The sequence below is a fragment of the Stenella coeruleoalba genome (genome assembly GCF_951394435.1).
Source record: "Stenella coeruleoalba genome assembly, chromosome: 8".
Classification (NCBI taxonomy): Eukaryota; Metazoa; Chordata; class Mammalia; order Artiodactyla; family Delphinidae; genus Stenella; species Stenella coeruleoalba.
This window is the reverse complement of record NC_137154.1, coordinates 49,053,069-49,074,500: the sequence shown is the minus strand read 5'-3', so window position 1 is coordinate 49,074,500 and position 21,432 is coordinate 49,053,069. Positions and strand designations below refer to the sequence as shown.

Genomic DNA, 21,432 nt, shown 5'->3' with positions numbered 1-21,432 from the left:
TCTGTCACTTTTTATGGACTCTGGCAAGTCAGTGCCTCTCTGGAGCCTCAGTTTTCTGGTCTACAGAATGGGAAGACTCTACCTTATAGAATAGTTGTGAGAATTTGAAATGAATATAAATGCCCGTTCCATTTTATATTTTCTCTATTTCCCTTCTTTGCTTATGTGGATTAAAGAGAGGGAGATATCACACTTGAGGCTTGTCAGTGAAGATTCAATCCCACTAATATTTATTGAATACCTTCTGTGTGCTGGTCAGTGCTGTGCTGGGCACTGGCCTACAGACAAGGGATGATCAGTAGGGGCCACAGAGTAAACCAGCTAGATTAGACTTATTTTCTTCCCACCAAGCTTGGTAGCCCATGGGATGCGACAGGCAGTATATTTGAGCTTCAGCTATGCATTTGAAAAGGCAGAGGGATATATGGGATGGATGCTTGTGTATTTAGGTGGAGTCAAAACTGGCTGAAGAGACCCAGGGGGTGACTGATAGAGCCTATCCTTGCCCCTGGTCATTCAGTATTTTTATTTATGCGTTGGATGAGAATATGAAGCTGCGAAAAATAGGATCTTGTTTCAAATCAATCTAGAGAAGATAGAATAAGGGACTGAATAGAATAGATCCACGCCCAATCTGTATGCCCACCTTAAGAACTTTGAAGTGTTGGAGGTAATAGGGGGAGGGTGCTGGTCGCATGGAGTCTTGTTTGAACAGAGTACCTTTGACTTTGAGTAGGAACGTAAAGGAGATGTTGATGATGAGAAACCCTGGGAAGCCAAGATGAAAAGTCTTTAATAAACAGGGGAGACAAACAGTACCCCAGCCTTTGGTGGAGGCTGGATAGGAGGCAGGTGTGTTCCAGAAAGGAAAGCAGCTCGCTGTGCTGCAGAGATATCCCTTCTTGGGACCTGAAGGATGGGAGAGTGGGGACTTGAGAATGGCTGGAAGTATAGACCTTCCGGGAAGCTAGAGGATGGCCGCTAGAGGACCCTCAGTTTTCTCTGTTGGAGTCTGGCATAAACACGTAAAGGACACGGCTACACCCTGGACCTAGTAACTCCCCTCCCTTGGATGGAAATAGAATGTGCTAATCTGTCCTTGATCCCACACCATCCCCAGGTCCTACTGCTCAGCCTTTCAATGAGGAGCTATGAATATAACCCTTTTTGTCAAACTGGGCCTCAGCTTCGTGCAGTGGGATTTCAGCTCCATGTGTCTTTTCCTGCTGTCTAGACCCTGCCTCAACTCGGTGGCTCCACTGGATCCTTTTGGATTCCCCTCAGCCCCTTGTCCTTACTAGGCACGGAAATCCCGTCAGTCCTGCCTCCCCCTCCCCAACACCAGGTGACGCACTGTGCACAGGACGTCATTACCTCTTTTCCCTCGTCTGGGGCCCCTCTGAGCCATAGCTGCTCTATCTCAAGTGGAGTACAATGCAGGCAGGGCCTACAGGAGCAGCCTCTTTCCCTCCTGGTGTCTCTTTCAGTCTTCTGTGCTGTGGCCGAGAGCCCAGGTCTGGCACACCGGGACCAATCTCAGGCTCCAGGACTGCCCCTCTTCTGGCGGGCTCAGTTCTTGGGACGTGGTTTTTACTCTTATCTTCTGATGTTATTCCTTGTCTAGCTTTTTGGTTTTGCTCTGGAGACTGAGCATTGCTTTGAACCCCAGCTGGCGGCCAGGGCCCTCGCACCTCACCAGATTGCTGCCAGGCCTTCCCTGGAGGTATTCTCTCTTCCTGGCACATGTCATGTCTTAATGTGTACCAATCTCTTGATGCTACTCCTGTTCTACCTGGTCTCTGGGCTGAGCCGCAGCCTAGAAATGCTCTCTGTAGATGAGACTTGCAGACCTTTACCTGCTCTGTTCTTTGTACCTTGTACCTAGAATAGCCTCGTAGTCCAGGAGACCCAGCTCCTGCAATAATCTCAGTCCCACAGCCAGTCCTCAGGCTCCAGTGACATTGCTTGGTACCCTTACCAGCCATCCCCTTCTACCTAGTGTAGCACTGTAGCCTTGCTTACCCTGTAGGGTAAAAGCCACTGCATCTGGGCACATGGGCTCATCGCAGCCCAGCATGGCTGGGATGTATTGAGAAGGCACTAGTTCTCTTCACTGTGTATTAGGAGAGTATGATCCAGTAAGCTTCCTGTATTGCTCTAAGGCCTCTCATCCTTTCCAAACTAGGCCTTGACTTAGTAGAGAAAATGGCACAGAGTGTGGCCAGTGTGTGTCTAAGAAGAGAAACGACTTCCTCCTGAGCGGGAAGGCTTTGTGGAGGAGGGGATGCAGCAGAGTCTGCAGGGCTAAGTGTGTAGTGGGCACCCCGACTCACTGTGCCCTTCTTCTCTGGCAGTGACCCGCCATAATCACCTCAAGGACTTCATGCTTGTGGTGTCTATCGTTATTGGTGTGGGCGGCTGCTGGTTTGCTTATATCCAGAACCGTTACTCCAAGGAGCACATGAAGAAGATGATGAAGGATCTGGAGGGCTTACACCGAGCTGAGCAGAGTCTGCATGACCTTCAGGAAAGGTAAGGCCCTGCCCCTTCCCCACGGCCCTGGTGCTGCCATCTCTTGGGAGCCTCCAGTTTCCACCTGCGCTGTGGGCCGTCTGGCTCCTGAGACCCTGCCGACGACGTAGAGGCCCAGGCTGTGTCATCCTTCCAAACCTGCATCAGAGCCTAGGTTCCTGCCATTCCATTCGCACAGGCAAGTATTCCTCCCCAGGGCAGAAGCTTATTTCTCTCTTTTCTCCCTCGGAGCTTCAGAGGGAGAAGTGTGGAGCTGTCAGAGGTCTTGAGCTTCCCTGGTTGGATGACTAGTTAGGGGTCATTCTATCCTCCGTCCCACCTCTGGACTGCTTCCCTTCCCATAGAAGTAGACATAATTAACTGTTCTTCACTGTTTCCCAAAGAAACCTCACAAATCTGTCTTCCTAATACCTTTCATGCTTTCTTGTACAGCATCTAAATCTCATGAGACTCACTTGTTGTATGACTTTGGGTAAATCCCTTTCCTTTCTAGGACTTATTTCCTCATCAGTAATGTAAAGGCATTGAACTAGGAGAATACCAGGGCCTTCTAGCTCTGATAGTCTGGTATTCTGTTTAAATAAAACATGGCTTAGAAACTATTGTAGAAGATCTAGCTGTGAAGAGAAGGTGCCAGTCAGTCAGCCAACCTAAGTATTGGGTTGGCCAAAAGTTTCCTTCGGTTTTTAAAGTAAAAATAAAAGACACATTTTTCATTTTCACCAAGAACTTTATTGAACAGTGTATTCACCGTTTTGTTCCACTACCTTCTGCCATTTTTCAGACAGCTTCGTAGTTCCATCTCCCCAAAACTTTTTATCTTTTTGAGCAAAGAACCGTTCCAGGTGCCTTTTACAGTCTTTCAGGGAATTGAAATTTTTTCCATTAAGAGAATTTTGTAAAGACCGAAATAAATGGAAATCCGAAGGTGCAATATCTGGTGAATACGGCGGGTGAATCAGAACTTCCCAGCCAAGCTGTAACAGTTTTTGCCTGGTCATCAAAGAAACATGCGGTCTTGCGTCATCCCGATCAAAGATTATGCATTTTCTGTTGAATAATTCTAGACGCTTTTCGTCGAGTGCTGCTTTCATTTGGTCTAATTGGGAGCAATACTTGTTGGAATTAATCGTTCGGTTTTCCGGAAAAAGCTCGTAATAGAGGACTCCCTTCCAATCCTACCATATACACAACATCACCTTCTTTGGATGAAGACCGTTCTTTGGTGTGGTTGGTGGTGGTTCATTTCACTTCCCCCACGATCTCTTCCCTTCCACATTATTGTACAGTATCCGCTTTTCATCGCCCGTCACAATTTGTTTTACACACAGAACATTTTCGTTACACTTAAGTAGAGAACCGCATGTGGAAATATGGTCAAGAAGGTTTTTTTGCTTAACTTATGTGAAACGCAAACATCAAAGCGATTCACATAACCAAGCTGGTGCAAATGATTTCCTACATTTGATGTGGATATTTTGAGTATGTTGGCTATCTCCCGCGTGGTGTAATGTTGATTATTCTCAACTAATGTCTTGATTTTATTGCTATCAACTTCAACTGGCCTACCTGACCGTGGAGCATCATCCAGCAAGCACGAAACTTCGTAAACCACTTTTGACATGTTCAATCAGTCACAGCACCTTCTCCATACACTGCACAAGTATTTTTCTGTGTTTCATTTGTGTTTTTATCTTTCTTGAAATAATAAAGCCTAATAAGCTGAAAAATGTTGTTTTTTTCTTCCATCTTCAATATTAAAATGGCTACACAAAAATTCACCAGTTTTTTTTTTTTTTTGCGGTACACGGGCCTCTCACTGTTGCGGCCTCTCCTGTTGCAGAGCACAGGCTCCGGACGCACAGGCTCAGCGGCCATGGCTCACGGGCCCAGCCGCTCCGCGGCATGTGGGATCTTCCCGGACCGGGGCACGAACCCGTGTCCCCTGCATCGGCAGGCGGACTCTCAACCACTGCGCCACCAGAGAAGCCCCCAAAATTCACCAATTTTGATAAGTTTTTTTTTAAATGCATGCTGATATGACAGCTGTCACAATACAATCTAACAAAATTGTTTCTAATGAAGTTAAAGACAACTAAGTGCTACTGGAACCATCTTACAGAGAAAAACCAAACGAACTTTTTGGCCAACCCAACACTTCCTGAAGTCTAGGAATCAGGTCTGTGCAGGGAATTGTAAGGAAGTCACTGCTCCTGGGGCCACAAAGCTCACACTTAAGAAGGAGCAGTGACTCAGTGCCAGCTTATGGGACGAGAGCTTCAAGGACTGGAAGGGCACAGAGGTAGGAGATGAGTGGATGTGGAGTCTGAGGAGGTGGCCTTGAAAGACGAGTAGGAAAGATGTAACCTGGTAGTTCTGGTTGAATGTATAGAGTGAGGCCAGATCCCTGGCACCTACAGACTCACATGGAGAAATTCAGCAGGATGCAAAAGGCAATAGAGAGTCAATGTAGGTATTTGGCTTTTTTGCTTTGTTTTGGTTTTGAGAAAAGGAGAAGCCTACTTCAGGACTGTCTTTTAGAAAATTATTCCAACAGCCTAGGGGCTCCAGTTGGGAAGTCTTTGCAGGAATCCATGTAAAAAGGAATGAAGAAGTCTGGCTCTTTTCTGTTATTTTAAAATGATAGATATAATTTTCTTTGGAGGGATGGGGAAAGGATTTCTTAAGAGCTAGGTATTGTTAAGTACTTAAATGTATTATTGTTTTTAATCACCACAACCCTGTTAGGTAGGTATTGTTATCCCAATTTTCAAGTTGAAGAAATGAAGCCTCAGAGAGGGTGAGTGTCAGTAAGTAGTAAGCTAGGAATTTTGACACCCACAGGGCGCTGCCTCAATAAAGGCAGGCTTAGCAGATTCATTTCCATGGGCTGGACTTTTAGGAGGCAAGAGGAGTTTTATCTTTGAGCCGATTCCTGGCTACTTTGCTGGACCCCCTTGTTCCTGGGCCCTTTTCCAAACAGGGGCTAAATGCTGCTATGTGGGCAGTCCCCGTTCTTCATTTGTCTGAAAAACATGTACTGTTTTCATTCCAAAGGCAAAGAATCTAGGCAGGAGACATTCCAAGTTTGGGGATAAAACTAAGCTCCCAGCCCTCCCTGCTCCGCACGGCCTCCAGAGCTAAATGACCACTGCGGCACTTGGAGAAACAAATGCACACACTCCCCAAAGACAGGCTTGCACCTGTGCACACACATATCCTCCTCTGACAGTGTCCAGAGCCCATGTGCCTCCTTGTCCCTCCTCACTTTGGCAGGCCTACACTGTCAGCCACCAAAGAGCTTTTTTACAGAGTTCCTGATATTTTGGGTGAGTAAATGTAATGCTACATGTGCATTCCAGTTAGGATTTCATTGGGTTTCAAGATAATTCTTTGAGGCAGGCAGGAATTTTGATTCCCATTTACAAAGGAAGAAACAGGCCTAGTCCAGGGAACAGACTTGTCCATAGTCATACAGCTGCTTAGAGCCAGGGCTTGCAGTCAGGCTGCCTGATTTTCTTGCTTGTAATGGTAACTGATTGCTGCCTTCAGGACGCTTAGTCTTCTGTGGAGGAGATGTAGTGAGACAAGGCTTGATTGTATATTTATTTTCTCATTTCTGTACCCAGTGGTATTTATTGATCTTCATCTCTATTAGATCCTGTTAGGGTTATGAAAGTGGGTCAGTTTTGATTCTACTTTAAAAGGAGCTCCCTATTGTGTGGAGAAGACAGGCATATCACAGGCTTTTCAGAAGAGGCTGCTTCCGGAGAGGATAATATGTCAGTGAAGAATCGAATCCCTAGTGGTGTAATTTCAAGCAGTGGGGTCATGGAAGAATACAATAAAGGAGGACATTCAGCAAGGGGAAGGGGATGGGGCTGGAAATGGCACCTCTGATTTGTTTTTAGCTGTGCATGTAGCGCCACCTGCTGTATACCTTAAGGAGGTTCAACTGCCTTTCACTCCAGGAGCAAAGTAGATAGAAGGCTGCAGTTTGTCAGCAGGAAGCTTGCAGCCTAGACATTTTCCCTCTTCCCTCCTTACTTGTCACCACATCTTTTGAGGCTTCAGTCACTGACACATCTGGACTTGGGATTATTTAGAGGCTGAGTTCTGTTTCTGCCTCTTCTGTTTCACCTTCTTAATTAACTCAGTGGTCAGTGCTCTTCTCTGTGGGCCCTACTTGTTCTGTAGCCTATCCTTCCTCTTCCGTACCTCAAGTCTAAAGCCATATATCACTTGTCTTCTTCCTCATCCTTTCCCCCTCTTATCCTGCTTCCCCGGTAACTTGGTGGTTCCTGCTAAGATCGGAAGACCTGACAGTGGCTAAGTCCTTTCCCTCTTCCAGAGGGACTAGCCAACTGTTACTCTTTCTTCTGGGTCTAGTCCCAGGCCTCACCTTCCCTGACTCCTTTCAGGCAGAGTTGATCACCCCATCCCTGGGGCCTACCCAACACCTTGTATATCTCTCTATCATAGAACTTATCACACTGTGTGCACCTATCTGTTTACTTGTTTATATTGGACTAGATTATGAGTACCTCAGCAGCAGAGACAGTTTTCTCACTCATTTCAATATATCTAGGGCTCAGCACAGGGCTTGGCATTTAGTAGATGCCTTAAAGTACTTGGTGAATGAATGGATGGATGAATGAATGAACATAGATATGTGGCGGAAAGAAGGGAGGAAGGAAGGAAGCTTAGTTGGATGGATGAAAGGTTTTGTCAGTAAACAGAGGGAATGTGTGGGTGGGTACAAGAGCATATTTTCATTATAACTGATGCCCTTGAGATCTTACCCACCATGGAAGATACTTAGGAAGGGAACTCAGGGCTGGGGGCAGCAGGGGCTCTCCCAAATCCTGTCCAGCCCCTTTGGCATGAATTTCATTTTTCGGTGCTTCTGGGAACAGGTACTCAGGAGTCCAAGAGGTACAGCTCAATAGTTCCTCTCTCATCTTCCTTAAATCCCCCCCACTACCACCACCTCTGTCACATCTCACCATCAGGCTTTCTCTGGGTCTTTGGTCTAGCTTGCAGGGTGTTCTACATTTATTGCACCTTCCAGATGCCTTGGTATAAGGGTAGTAACTGTGGGATTTGAAGACATACAGATTGGAATTCTGGTCTCAGTTCTACATGCAGTTAATTCCTGTCTCTAAGCCTTCATGTCCGTATCTGTCCCAGGCTTATAATGATACAATATATCATTATCTGCAGGGAGAACAAATGTGAAATACCTTGTAAATTAGTAGTTGTTACGATCTGAGTATGTGAGACACCTTAGAAGGAAGGATTCAGGTACCCAGGAACCTAGCTTCACAGCCTTTATTACTGGCAGCAGAATGATGGCCCACATAAGAATTATGGTAGTGACCGTGGTTTCTGTTGGCCCTGAGCTACCTCAGAGCCAGGTAGGCAGCAGAGTAGGGAGAATATGTTCAGAGTGCTGGAGCCCTCATTTTCCTCTTGGATGCCATGCCTCGTGGCGTGTTGGCTGGCGCCCACTTGCCTGGCCTTCTCCAGCTCCCCGCATCGCCCCCCAGGCTGCACAAAGCTCAGGAGGAGCACCGCACAGTGGAAGTGGAGAAGGTACACCTGGAGAAGAAGCTGCGTGATGAGATCAGCCTTGCCAAGCAGGAAGCCCAGCGGCTGAAGGAGCTGCGGGAGGGTACTGAGAATGAACGGAGCCGCCAAAAATATGCTGAGGAGGAGTTGGAGCAGGTAGGGGAAATCTGCGAATTCTTGGACACCCCGAGGGGGTGGGGTAAAAGGGCAGGGGCCAAAGGTCTGGCTAAGAGTAGTGGGAAAGTTGCAAAAAATGGTCACTGCAGTTGTCAAAGAACAGTGAATAGCAGGTGGTAACAGTTATTTTGTTCCTTTTTAATTGAGGTATTTACATAAAGTATACAAATCCTAAGTATACAGCTGGCACACTTTTACATATGCATGTACTTGTGTAACCACCATCCAGATCAAGATACAGACTCTCTTAAGCACTCAGAAGGCTCGCTTTTGCCTCCCCTTTCTCCCTGTCAGTATTCCACCCAAAAGGTAACTACAGTCTTAATCTCTAAACCAGATTAGTTTCACGTGCTTTTTGAACGTCATCTAAATAGCATTATACAGTATGTATTCTTTTGTGTTTCGTTTCTTTCACTCAACATTGTGTCTGTGAGAGTCATCCATGTTTCATGTAGTGATAACTGATTTATTTCCATTGCTGAGTATTAATCCATTGTATGAATATACTGTAAATTATTTATCCATTCTCCTGTTGATAGACTTTTGGGTTGTTTGCAGATTTTTTTTTTTTTTTTACAGTTTATCAATAACATTGTTTATGAACCTCCTTGGTGGGCATCACTTATTTCTGTTGGATATGCAGTAGGTCATTTATATATTTAACTTTATCAGAAATTGACTATTTTCCAAAATGGTTGTACCAATCTATACTGCCACCAGCAATAGTGTGCGAGTTCTAGTTGAGCTACAACCTTGGTATTTTTAGGCATTTTCATTTTATACATTCTGATATGGATGTAATGGTATCTCATGGTGATTTTAATTTTTATTTTCCTATTGACCAATAATATTGAATACCTTTCCATACGTTTATTGACCACTTTATTTGGGAATCTCTTCTAATTTAAAAAATTGGGTTGTATTTTTTCTTAATTGATTTGTAAGAGTTTTAAAATATATTCTGGATGTAAGTCTTCATGTCTATATATATACATACATATTGCAAATATTTTCTCCCAGACTGTGGCTTGCTTTTTTGCTCTTTTAATATTGTCTTTTAATGAACAGACGTTCTTGACTTTAATGAAGACCAATTACTCAATCTTTTTTTTTTTAATGGTTGATGTTTTTTGTGGCCTGTTTAAGAAATCTTTTCCTAACTCCAAGATATTTTCCTCTAGAAGCTTTATTGTTTTACTTTTCACATTTAGGGATATGGCTTATTTCAAACTAATTTTTATGTATAAGATGAGATAGGAGATCAAGATTTTTTCCCAGGTAGATACGCTGTTCTGTGGTCTATATGTCTATCCTTATCCCACATTGTCTTACAACAAGTCTTGATATCTGGCAGTGTTAGGTTCTCCAGCTTTGTCCTCCTGCCAGATGGCCTTGGCTATTCTAGGTTCTTTGCATTTCCATGTTGGCTTGTCATTCCGTTACAGTGTGCTCTGCTGGGATTGTTATTTGTTTTTACATTGAATCTATAGATTAATGTGGGGGAAAACTGACACTTTAACCAAATAATTATTCTAATTTATGAGCACTGGTTATCCTGTCACCTATTTAGGTCTCTAAAAATTTCTCTCAACAATGTTTTGTAGTTTTCAGTGTAGAAGTCTTGCACTTAAATTTTTTTTAACTTGTTCTTATTTTTCTAGCTGCTTGAGATGGAAGAATAGGTTATAGATTTTAAACCTTTAATCTTTTCTAACACATGCATTTAGAGCTATAAATTCCCATCTCAGCACTGCTTTAGCTGCATTTACTAAGTTTTGATATTTCATATTTTCATTATCATTCACTTCAAAATATTTTCTAATTTCCATTGTGATTTCTTATTTGGCCTGTGGTTATTTAGAAGTGTGTTGCCTAATTTTCAAACACTTGGGCACTTTCCTATTTATCTTTCTCATTGATTTCCAGTTTAATTTTGCTGTGGTCACACAGTGTGTGCCATAGGGTTTTAGTCCTTTCAAATGTGCTGAGACTTGGTTGATGTAAACAGACTACACAAAACGATTGAAAGGCAAAGTGTCAGACTGGATAAAAAACAAAACCCAACTATATGCTGTTTACAAGAGGCAAGCTTTAGAAATAAGGATACAAGATGGTTAAAAGTAAAAGGATGAGAACACTAGGATAAACACTAAGCAAAATAAAGCAGCTGTAGCTATATTAATATCAGACAAAGTAGACTTTAGAGAAAGAAGTATTACTAGAGACAAAAATGGACATTTCACTTATGATATGTGTGAATTAAACAGTAATATATAACAACCTTTAATTTGGTACACCTAAAAATATAGTTAAAATACATATGTAAAGCAAAAGTTAAGAAAACTAAAAGGACAAATTCATAATCAAAGTTAGAGATTTGAGCATCTATCTCTCAGTAATAAGCAGCCAAAAATATCAGTAAGGATATAAAAAATTTAAACGTGGTTAATCAATTTCACCTCATTGGTGTATATAGAGCATTTTACCCAACAACTGCAGAATACACGTTCTCTGTAGTGTGTATTATGCTTAGTTCTGTTCTTTATTTCTCTCTGTGCTTTGGTTTGGTTGTTTTATATTGATCTGTCTTTGAGTTCCCTAATCCTGTGTTCTGCCGAGAATTGTGCTATTTAGCCCATCCAGTGGAATCCTACTCTCGGATAATGTATTTTTCTAGAATGCCCTTTCATAGGGCATTTTCTAGAATGCTCTTTTATAGGTTCTCATTCCCTGTCCAGAGTCTCCATGTTTTCATGTTTCCTGTCCATCTTTTCCCATATTTTCTTTAACATTTCAATCATAGTTGTTTTAAAGTCCTTGACTGGTAACTCTTAACATCTGGATCATTTGTGGGACTGCTTATTTTTTCTCTTGATTATTGCTTATATTTTCCTGCCTCTTCTCATGTCTAGTAATTTATTTTTATTAAATGCTGGACAGTGTGCATAAAAAATAATAGAGGCTGCAGGTGATTTTTAATCTTCCATCAGATATAGGGTTCTGTTAGGTATGTTGGGTGAGGCTCTGATTGCCTCAAGCCAATGAGAGACTGACATATGTTGGAACTGGGTTGTAGTTTAATAAGACTTGGTCTAAGGCTCATTTGTCCCAGTTTCTCAGGTATGCCCCTTCCTGACTTGTTATTCAGATCTGGTGGATTTCTTTCTCCTCAGCCCTGAAAGGCTATGAGAGATTCATTTCTGCCCCTTGGAGGTTTTTTTTCTTGTGGTACGCGGGCCTCTCACTGTTGTGGCCTCTCCCGTTGCGGAGCACAGGCTCCAGACGCGCAGGCTCAGCGGCCATGGCTCACGGGACCAGCCACTCCACGGCATGTGGGATCTTCCCGGACCAGGGCACGAACCCCTGTCCCCTGCATCGGCAGGCGGACTCTCAACCACTGCGCCACCAGGGAAGCCCTCCTTGGAGGTTTTTAAGTTAGCGCTTTGTCCTCCTGCTCCTCATAGCTTCAAAGTTTTGCAGCTACATCAAACTGCTTTTAATGTAGAACTTGATCCTACACTTCCAGACTCGGTGTATCAGCCTCTAAGGTATCTGTTCCTCATTTTAAATCTATAAAGCCAGGAGTGGGCCATTTTATAGTTTCCTTTTCAAGGAGCAAAAACCAATTGATGCTTCATCTTGTCATTGGCTTTCAGAGGAATGAAGGTGTTCTGTCCTTAGCTAAGGCCCTCCCGGTCTATATTAGGTTCAGGGGAGGACCTCAGGCCTGCTATGGGATACTTCCCCAGTGGCTGAAGTTGGGCATGAGACTGCTCTCAATCTCTTTTCTCTGGGATTCTGACCAGCTAAAAGTCAGTGTTCAGATGGGGGAGTTGGGGATCATTTATACTGGTAGGCTGGGTGAGATAGAAGGAATTCAGTGAATATAATGGATTCTGTATATACTCTCAGATTCATGCTTAAGTGCTTTGTGACCATCTGCTTCATTTTATGCTCCTTGCTGAGAAGTCAGTGAGGAGGTTTCTGCTTACACATTGGTCCTTCCATATCTTGACCTCTGTTGGCAGTGCCCATGTTAGGTATAAGCTTGCTTGTTGTTTTCTTGCCTTGTAGAGAGTGCCCATTACAGCCTACCCACCCATCTCAATGGGAGAATCACTGATAAAGTCTCTGGGCTGGAGGAGACTTTGGAGAGTATTCAGGCCAATCCCCTTCCGGATCAGCAATCATTTTGAAGGTCTTTCAGACATGAGCTCTTTACATACCTCTCATGACGGGGAGCTCACGCTCTCCTGAGATCACCCCTTCGCTTACAGTTTGGATTTGCATGGGAGAAAGCCTTACACTGATTGAGGTCTGCTTTAGGAAACACATGGTCACACAGCCAGTTGAGTGACAGACCAGGGACCAGATCATATTTCCAGACTCCCAACCAAATGCTTTTCCTGCCACATTGTGATGTCTTGGGTCCAGGAACAGACCCAACTGTCAGAAAGAAGAGGATTTATTGAGATAGCCTGTACCTTATGAGAGCAGGGAAGATTGCTGAGATTGGCTATATGATGAGGAGAGGCAACCAGTATGTGAGAATAGATTGCTCTACTCTGGCAGCAAAAATAAATAAATAAATCAATCAATCTCCATCTGAGTTCTGGTTGACACTACTGACTGTGTGACCTTGAGGAGGTTACTTTCCTTCTCCAAGCTTGGTTTCTTGTATGTAAAATACAGAGAATAATCCTTGCCCCTTCTCCCTCTTGGGAGAGTTGTGAAGCTTAGGTGAGACAGAAGAAAAGAACTCTGAAGTATCATACAGAGGCATTGGAGAGGGTCTTGGTAGTAGTAAGGACTCACATCCTCTTGGCTACACAGGTCCGGGAGGCCTTGAGGAAAGCAGAGAAGGAGCTGGAATCACATAGCTCATGGTATGCTCCAGAGGCCCTTCAGAAGTGGCTGCAGCTGACACACGAGGTGGAGGTACAGTACTACAACATCAAGAAGCAAAATGCCGAGAAGCAGCTGCTGGTGGCCAAGGAGGGGGTGAGACCTGCCTTCCTGCTGCCCTCTTCTCTCCCCCCACCCTCCTTTCACCTGCCTTTCTTCCTCCTCTCTGCCTCTCTATATCCCTCCTGTTGGACACAGAGACATCCTGGTGTTGGGTTTTGTTTCTTTTCCTGATAATACAGTTTCTAATAATGTCTTCAGGCTTCTGGAGGAGGGAATGAGGGTGTGGGGCTACTCCCACCTGCCTTTTGGGAAAGAGGAAGCAAGTGGAGGCAGGTAGAGGGAAGTCTCTGCTGGCCCCAGACTGACATGGGGACAGAATCCTCCTGGGGCCAGAATCCCTTTGCTTGTCTCACTGCCTCTATTTTCTTTCTTCCCCTATGCTTTTCTCTCCTGTTGCCTTCTGTTTTCCTTTCCCTTCTTGTCTTCCTTCTTCTTGTGCAGCCTAAGCTGTGCTAGGAGGAAGGGGAACCAGTCACAGAATAGCATTTCTCATTTCTCTAGCCTCTATCCCTGCTCTTTTTAAGCTGAGGGCCTCATCTTTGCAGGCTGAGAAGATAAAAAAGAAGAGAAACACACTCTTTGGCACCTTCCACGTGGCCCACAGCTCTTCCCTGGATGATGTGGATCACAAAATCTTAACAGCTAAGTAAGTAGCCCCTGTTGCCCAGCTCTGGCGATGTCCATCCCATCCTCAGAGTCGGAGGTCGTCCAGGGCCTCCAGCCCTAACTCTGCTTCTTCACTGGTAGAGGTACAGCTCTGGTCTCGTGCCGCAGCCCTTGGCTATTTCCCACCTTGCTCTTAAGTTTATGATTTAATTGTGTTTCTTATTTACACATATCCCCCCAACTTGCTCCTCTGAGAAGCAGCCTCACTTCTGTTGGGGCTCACACCCATGCCTGCCATTTCCTTTCATCCCTCTTCAGGCAAGCTCTGAGCGAGGTGACGGCAGCACTGCGGGAACGCCTGCACCGCTGGCAACAGATTGAGATCCTCTGTGGCTTCCAGATTGTCAATAACCCTGGTGTCCACTCCCTGGTGGCTGCCCTCAACATAGATCCCAGCTGGATGGGTAGTACGCGCCCCAACCCTGCCCACTTCATCATGACTGACGATGTGGACGACATGGACGAGGAGATTGTGTCACCCTTGTCCATGCAGTGTAGGTGACCTCTTGGCTGGGGAGGAGGGAAGGAGCCTTTGATGTGCAGATTGAGAAGTTGGCCTCTGCTGTGCTTAAGCAACATATGGGGCAGAAACCAAGATGGTTTAACTCATGACCTTGGTTAGTAAAGCATAATCCGCATCAAGATACCCCTTTATAATTGTCCTTTTGGTGGTTTTCCCTTTGCTATATATTCTGTTTACCCTATGGGTCTGTTGTGTTAAGTGTGTCTCCCTTCACTCTTTGTGTTTTTTTTAATCTCTTTATTCTCCTTTCCCCCCGCTCCTATCTATCTTTATAAAAATAATCTCCTTTAGTGGTTCATAATATAAAAATGGCATTCATTTTGACTACTTATTGCTTTAATTGGTTTTAATTTTATATTCCTTACTTTTAACTGCTAAAGTAGTTGAATGGAATGATGTCTCTTTCTTTTTGTTTTTTCGTGTGAGGCCCCAGGAAGCTATAGTCCCTTACGGTAAAAGAGCCCTAAATCCTCCAAGCCAGAAAGACATTCTTGTCCAGGAGGGATCTCCTGCACAAGCATGTCTGTCTTTCCACCTGAACTCTCGGCCATCCCCACCCTCTGTCCTGGGTCTTCCCTCTTCCTTTTCTCCCCTGCGAGTGGTAAGAGCTGAGTAGAGCAGAATTGAAGGAGACAGCACTCTGTGGGAATTCTTAAGTGAAGGAAGGGACATACCTCTTACTGACCCTGTTGAATTTTTCTCTGGATCAGAGGCTATTTTAGATAAATAGGATAGACTTTTATGGAAAAGCTCTTGTGCTGGGCCCATATCCCATGAGTGCAGAGGGGATGGCAGAAAGCTGGGCTGGGTTAGGGGCTCACTTTCAGAAAGTCAGATTCTTTAATCAGGCTGGATTCCAGCTCCAGACAGGATTTATTTGTAAGTTTCTTCAGCGATAGTCTGCCTCTGGGCAAGCCTCTTCTTTCCCTGGGCTGTTAACTTGGCAGGGCTTTAGTCAGAGGCCCAGCAAGGTTAGGATCCCTAGCAGGTAGAGCTTGATCTTGATGTATTGATCTAAAGGCTCCCATGTTCTCCGGGTTGGGAGGGACCTTCATTAGCTCTGAGCCACCCACCCCTTGCCCCCTGGCCCTTCCCTTATCCCACTGAGGGGCAGGGCGAAGCCCTCTGTAAATCAGATTCTCTTCTCCTTTTGGCCTGGCTGTTGGACCCTAGATGCTGCCTGGCTGATGGGGCGTAGGTTCAGTGACCGCTCTCTCTGCTCAGCATCCGCCGGCTCGGATGATCAGTCCCTCTGGAAATACCCGGGTTTGAGGAGCCCCTTTGGGGCTTTTGTTTTTCCAACTTTTGGGGCTAAACCAACACTCCTATCCCACGGGCCCCTTCTCCTGCCTGCATCCCTCCCCTGCCTGCTCTGCTATTCCCTCACCACAGTCCCTACTAACTTCAGGGAAGGGTTCGGAGGTGAGAAGAATCAGCCTGCTCAGCTGAGTGCTTGAGAGAGAACAGCCATGGTGATGGGAGGCTTAGGCTTCTCCTTTCAGCCCAGCTAGACAGATGTCCTGGCGGCCCTTCATCTAGCTGGGCTGAGATGAAAGAGGGAAGGAAAGATCCTCTTCCTCTTTTCTCCTTCTGTGTTCCCCTTCTGTCTCTCTTTCCCCGTCCCTATTCCACGCCTCCTCTTCCCCTTAAGCCTCCCTTTCATGTCTCGAAAGCCACCAGCCATAGAAGCCCTGGCTCCCTAGCTCTCCATCACCATGGAACTGTGTTCTCTTCCTGGTGGCCCTTCCAAGGCTTCTGCCATCCATGTAACCGTGTCCTTTCTCCCATCTTTAGGGAGAAGGCAGGGAGGCCCATATATCAGGGTAGAGGAGAAAAAAACAAAGGTGTGAATTCTGTTTTCAACTGGAGCTGGGAGTGAGCCCAAGAGGGATGTTCTAGCACATCTCTAAGTTATCTGGTACCACACTCCCCTTCTCTGGGCATGGTGGCCCTCATCTTCCAAGAGCCTGATCTGCAGCATTGATCCAAGAGCTGGTTCTTCGTTGGGTACATGCTTATTAGAAGAAATTTGGATAGTAAAAAGAGTAAATGTGGGCATAAAAAGGTACCTGTAATCCCATCATATTGAGTACCTTCTCTTTCAGTCTTTTGTCTGTGAATTTTTAAATAATTTTTTATGTGGTCAAGATAATGATAACCACTACCATTTATTGAGTGCCATGAACTGTGTCAGGTACTTTAAAAATATTATCTTGAAGCCTCAGGACAACCCTGAAGGATTTTGTAAATTAGGAATTAAAATAGGGAAGTAAGTTACTCAAGGTCACAGCTAGAAACAGAAAGGCCTTGTTTCAAATTCCTGTCTTTTTTATTCTATAGCTCAAGGTATTCCTTTTACATGAAATTTGGTAGCCTTTTGTTTTTCCTGAGCATTTTAATAGACATTTTTCTATGTTTTAAAAATCTTCTCAGGAGCAGCTTTTTTTTTTTTTTTTTTTTGGCTGCGCAATGCGGCTTGCAGAATCTTAGTTCCCCAACCAGGGATCGAACCCAGGGCCTGGCAGTGAAAGCGCTGAGTCCTAACCACTGGACCGCCAGGGAATTCCCATAAGCATCATGTTTAATAGCTGTGTAACCTTCCAGCAGTTGGATGTGTTATCATCTTCCTGTCGTTCCACCTTTATGTTTACTTTCATACAATTGTTAATAATGATGTGATGAGCATGTCTGTGTATAAATCCTTGTCTGAGTTGTGAATTATTTCCTGAGTTTGGCTTTCTAAAAAGGCTGGTTCTTAGTGCCCTCCCGGACCTTGTCCCAAACCCCTATCCTACCCCGTCCTGCCTGTGCCCTCCCACTAACTGCCTTACCGTCTCCCTTCATAGTAATGTTGGCCCTAGGTCTGCTTCCATTGGAATTGCCATTAAAACTGACCTGGGTACCTCATCTTCAACTTCCCCTTCCTTTTAGGACCCCTGGTGGGAGGTTTCGGGGAGGAGGCGCCCCATTCTCCAGATTGGCCACTGAAGGCCCAGAGTGGTCTCCAGTAAGCATTTCTCCATGGGCAAACCTGCTTGCCACCAGCCCAAAGTAGGCTGGCCCTTCCTCACACTTTCTTCACTCTCCTTGCAGCCCCCAGCCTGCAGAGCAGCAGCGTCCGGCAGCGCCTGACGGAACCACAGCATGGCCTGGGATCTCAGAGGTTGGTAGAGGGCGAGGCTGGCCGCTTCTTGACAAGCCGGGTCTCTCTGCGGCGAATGCGCAGCCTTTCATCTGGACAGTCTTTCAGTTCTGAAGGCCTCGGGACCAGCGCTCCATCTGCCTCTGCTTCTTCTTCCTGCTCCTCTGCCACCACCACCACTGCCACCACCTCCAGCACCATCACCACCACCACCACCTCCATCACCACCGTCCACATCCACCCTGTTTATTACCACCACAGCACTTCCTATTTCCTCCAGATGGAGCCCTACCCTGACCCACCCCCTTCTGACAGCACCGCTGTGATGCCTTGGCATTCAGAGACCTTGGGGTACCAGCTGTCTCTCTTCTCTTTCCTTTCTCCCTTCCTTGCCCCTCTGCTGCCTTTGCCTCGGCCTTTGCCTGCTGGCTGCTGCTTGGTCAGCTGCGGGGTGTGTGTGTGCGGTGGGGCACTTCTCCTTGTCCTATCCTTTCCCAGCCTGCGAATCCTCCTTAAGGTCAGCCTAACTCCCTAAGGCTTTCTTCCCTTCTCTGTTTGCTGACTCTAAACATGAGTAACAACCCCGCTGCCTCACGGTCCTATAGCACCTTGGCCTAAACTTTCACATCTGTTATCTCAATGGAGTCCTCACTTCCTTCACACCCTCAACGAACATTTATTGATACCTACTCTGCCAGGCTCTGCTGGGCATGGGGATTCGTAGATGATAAGATACAATCCCAGCCATCAAGAATTGCAGTCTGGTCTGGGAGAGGTACATAAATGATTCTGGAACAGTTTGATAAGTGCTAAGGGGGTGTTGAAGAAGGAATGGCTAACAGTGTGAACCCGGGTGGAATGCTTCACAAGAGAGATGACATTTGTGCTGGCACCCTGTGTGCAGGCAAAGGAGAAAGTGTATTCTAGGCAGAGGAAACACATGCACAGGCATAGAGTTTCAAGAGAACCTGATCTACGTGTGGTTAGAACATTGGCTATGTGTTGGTGGGAAGGGGTAGCAGATGAGGCTAGAATGATGAGGGGTTCTGAAAGGACACGGGCTTTGGCCATTACCCTTTAGGAGACGGAGAACTGCAAAGGGGTTTTTAGAAGAAAGTGAATTGGTCATATTTGCACTTTAGAAATAACATTTTAGTGGCCTGTATAAAGGAAACAATGGGGAGACTACAGGAATTTGGAAGTCATTGCAGTAGGCCATCAGGGGAGGTAACAAGGTCTTGGTATAGAAACAAGAGGATTAATTTGGTAACTGGCTTTGAGGGGTGGAGGAGAGGAAGGAGTGTAGGATGATGCCCAGGTTTCTAGCTTGGGTGACCGAATGGATGTAGTACCCTTCATGGAATTACTCTTCAGAAGGGGGGGAAACAGATTTAGGGGTTTTGGACAAGCGAGGTTTATAGGTCGGGCCGGCATTAAAAACACTCACGTCTGAGAAGGAAGTTAAGGTTCTGAAAGGTTAAGTAATTTTCCCCAGGTCCCAAAGCTAATTAGGAGCAGAACACAGACTAGGACTTGGCTTTCCATTCCAGGACACTCTGTCGGATATTTTTGTCCTTTCACAAGGTCTCAGTAAGTGAACTGTATCAGAACTGGTGAAAGGCTCTCTCCCACAGCCTGGTGTGGCAGCTGCAGGGACTTTCCCTGCTATAGCTCAAGGTGATAGACTAGGGTCAGATATAGTAGCCTTGACCTCACCTGAACAAGCTTAGAGGACCCTCAGGAAGTCCCTCTCCTCTGGAAGGACCTCTCATCTCTGAAGCTGTGGCCACGGCTCAATCCTGGTCTCTGGGTTGCAGCCGCCTTACCCTGTTGCTTCCTTTTGGTCCTGCCTCACCCTGGATGCCAATCTCTCTAGCTCTGCCCCTCGAACCTCTGGATAATTATCCTTGAAGGCTGTTCCTTTCTCTTTCACAAAAGGACAGCCTTTACTAGAAGCAGAGCTACTCATCTTCATCCTCACCCTCATCTTCATCCAAAAGCCTAGGCAGGGAGACTGCCCTTCCCAGTACAGATGGAGAGGACTGAAGTGGGTTGGGGGCACTAGAGGATGCTGTGAATCTCACGCTCCAAGGCCCAGGCTGAGGGCAGTGGGGAGGGAGGGTGGGGAAGTACGTGCCTCTGCCTGGCCTGTTCACTACTGAATTTTCTTTTGCACCATGCATCAGAGGATCGTCTCTAAAGGCAAACAGGCTCTCTAGTAAGGTTAGTAGCTTGGGGTGGGAGCCCAAGGCAGCCCAACCTTTGGGGAGGGACACCCCTGACCTGAATTGTCTCAAAGACTCAGGGAGGGAAGGTGAGCTTGCCTCAATGGGCCTTTCCCCTCCTATATCCACCCAGGCTTCCTCCCAGGTTCTTTTCTTGCTTTGGAAGCCTCAGCTTTCGTTGATGATGGAGGCACAGAGGGATGGGAATCATGACCAAATGGGGCAGTGGGCCAGGGGGAGTGAGTCTGGGTAGACCCCAACCTCTTGACCTCTCGTCCTTCCTTGGTATTAGAAAGGTGGGCTCCTAGGATCCTCACCTCCTCAGCCTAGAGGGCCCCTCTTCCCGGTGTGGCTGCCCCCCAGAATTTCCTTGGCACCATGCTCAGTGGTTCACACCTGTGTGGAAAAGGCAGGATACGGAGAGGGTCATCTTGGGACTTAGAGAAACAAGGACACATTTAGATAGAAGCAAGGACACCATCTGAAATATGAAAGCAAATATGAGACCGTTCATAAACACTAGAGTACGTGGCTGAAACAGTATTTGGAATGGGAGTTGGAGCTGGGATTGTTCTCTGCTATCCCCTGTCTTCAGCAAGGTACTGGCCCACAGCGTGGCTGCTTAAGTTAATTGTTTCCTGCTGAGAATTAAACCTATAATAACTATTAGTCAACCTCCTGCTTTTGCCTGTTTTTGGAGCCTGGTGCCCTCCCTAATTTTTCCACCCACAGCCTCCTTCTTTCCGGGTCCTGCTGTGCTCTCCTCTCCCACTCATGACCCTTTCCCTTTGGTTTCCTGACTTGGATGTTTAAACATTTCCCTTAGCCCTCTCCTCTGCCTCTGCCATGGGTTCTCAGGCCTCTGGGAAAGGAGAAGGAGGGTTACGGGATTGGAAGGGGACTCCCATATCTACCCTCTTGTCTATAGAGGCAGGAGGTGTGGCGTCCAGAATTAGTTCGTGGTCTTCTTAGGAACAGCCAGCCCCTTAAAGGGTCTCGACTATCCTGGACTGCCTCTGTGTGTGCACGTCCAGTGTGCAGTGCCGTGTCCCCGTAGCTCAGCCTTGCAAAGAAACCTCTTGTGACTGGCCCACGGAAGGGTCTTCCTGCTTGACTGGCCTCATCATCTTCATTCCCACAATACTTTCTACATTTTCAAGTGCTTTGCCAACATATTTGGGCCTCCAAACAGTCTTGCAAGATAATTGAATTGGTGTTATCTTCATTTGGCCAAAATTGAGGACCAGCAAGGTTAGATGACTTGTCCAAGGTCATACAGCAAGCCTCAGGCAGAGATGGAAATTGAATTAGACCTTAGGACTTCCAGCGTGCAGCTTTTCTGAACCACTGCTCCTTAAAGGCCAATGTCCTGTCTTTCTATGCCTCCCTACGTTCTCCCCGTCTGCAGAGCTCTGAAAAAGACCCCAGCCTTCCTGCTGTCAGCCAGCTTTGGTTTGAATGCTGAAACACTTCTCTGTGACCTCCTTTGAATCCTGACAGAGGGTTGGAAGAGGCAGCATCTTGGCCTTTTGGGGTGGGTGAGGGATTGTTTGCAAGGCTGTTCTTACCTTTCTCTCCCCAGGCTGGGTCAGGCTCACTTATTGCATGTGCCCTGTTCCTTGGGGCCT

At 46.0% G+C, this 21,432-nt stretch overlaps 1 protein-coding gene across 3 annotated transcripts in view; it reads left to right on the top strand.

Moving 5' to 3' along the window:
- Window positions 1–21,432, top strand: part of STIM1 (stromal interaction molecule 1) — a 192,534-nt gene that overhangs the window by 168,516 nt on the left and 2,586 nt on the right. For 2 of the 3 annotated variants that reach the window (XM_079930328.1, XM_079930330.1), the window contains exons 6-12: window positions 2,355–2,532; window positions 8,082–8,259; window positions 13,114–13,281; window positions 13,794–13,894; window positions 14,173–14,408; window positions 15,611–15,703; window positions 17,531–17,600. In XM_079930328.1, the coding sequence (XP_079786454.1) occupies window positions 2,355–2,532; window positions 8,082–8,259; window positions 13,114–13,281; window positions 13,794–13,894; window positions 14,173–14,408; window positions 15,611–15,703; window positions 17,531–17,600 (1,024 nt within the window). The remainder of the gene's footprint in view (window positions 1–2,354; window positions 2,533–8,081; window positions 8,260–13,113; window positions 13,282–13,793; window positions 13,895–14,172; window positions 14,409–15,610; window positions 15,704–17,530; window positions 17,601–21,432) is intronic. The other variant, XM_079930329.1, reaches the window with a different exon arrangement.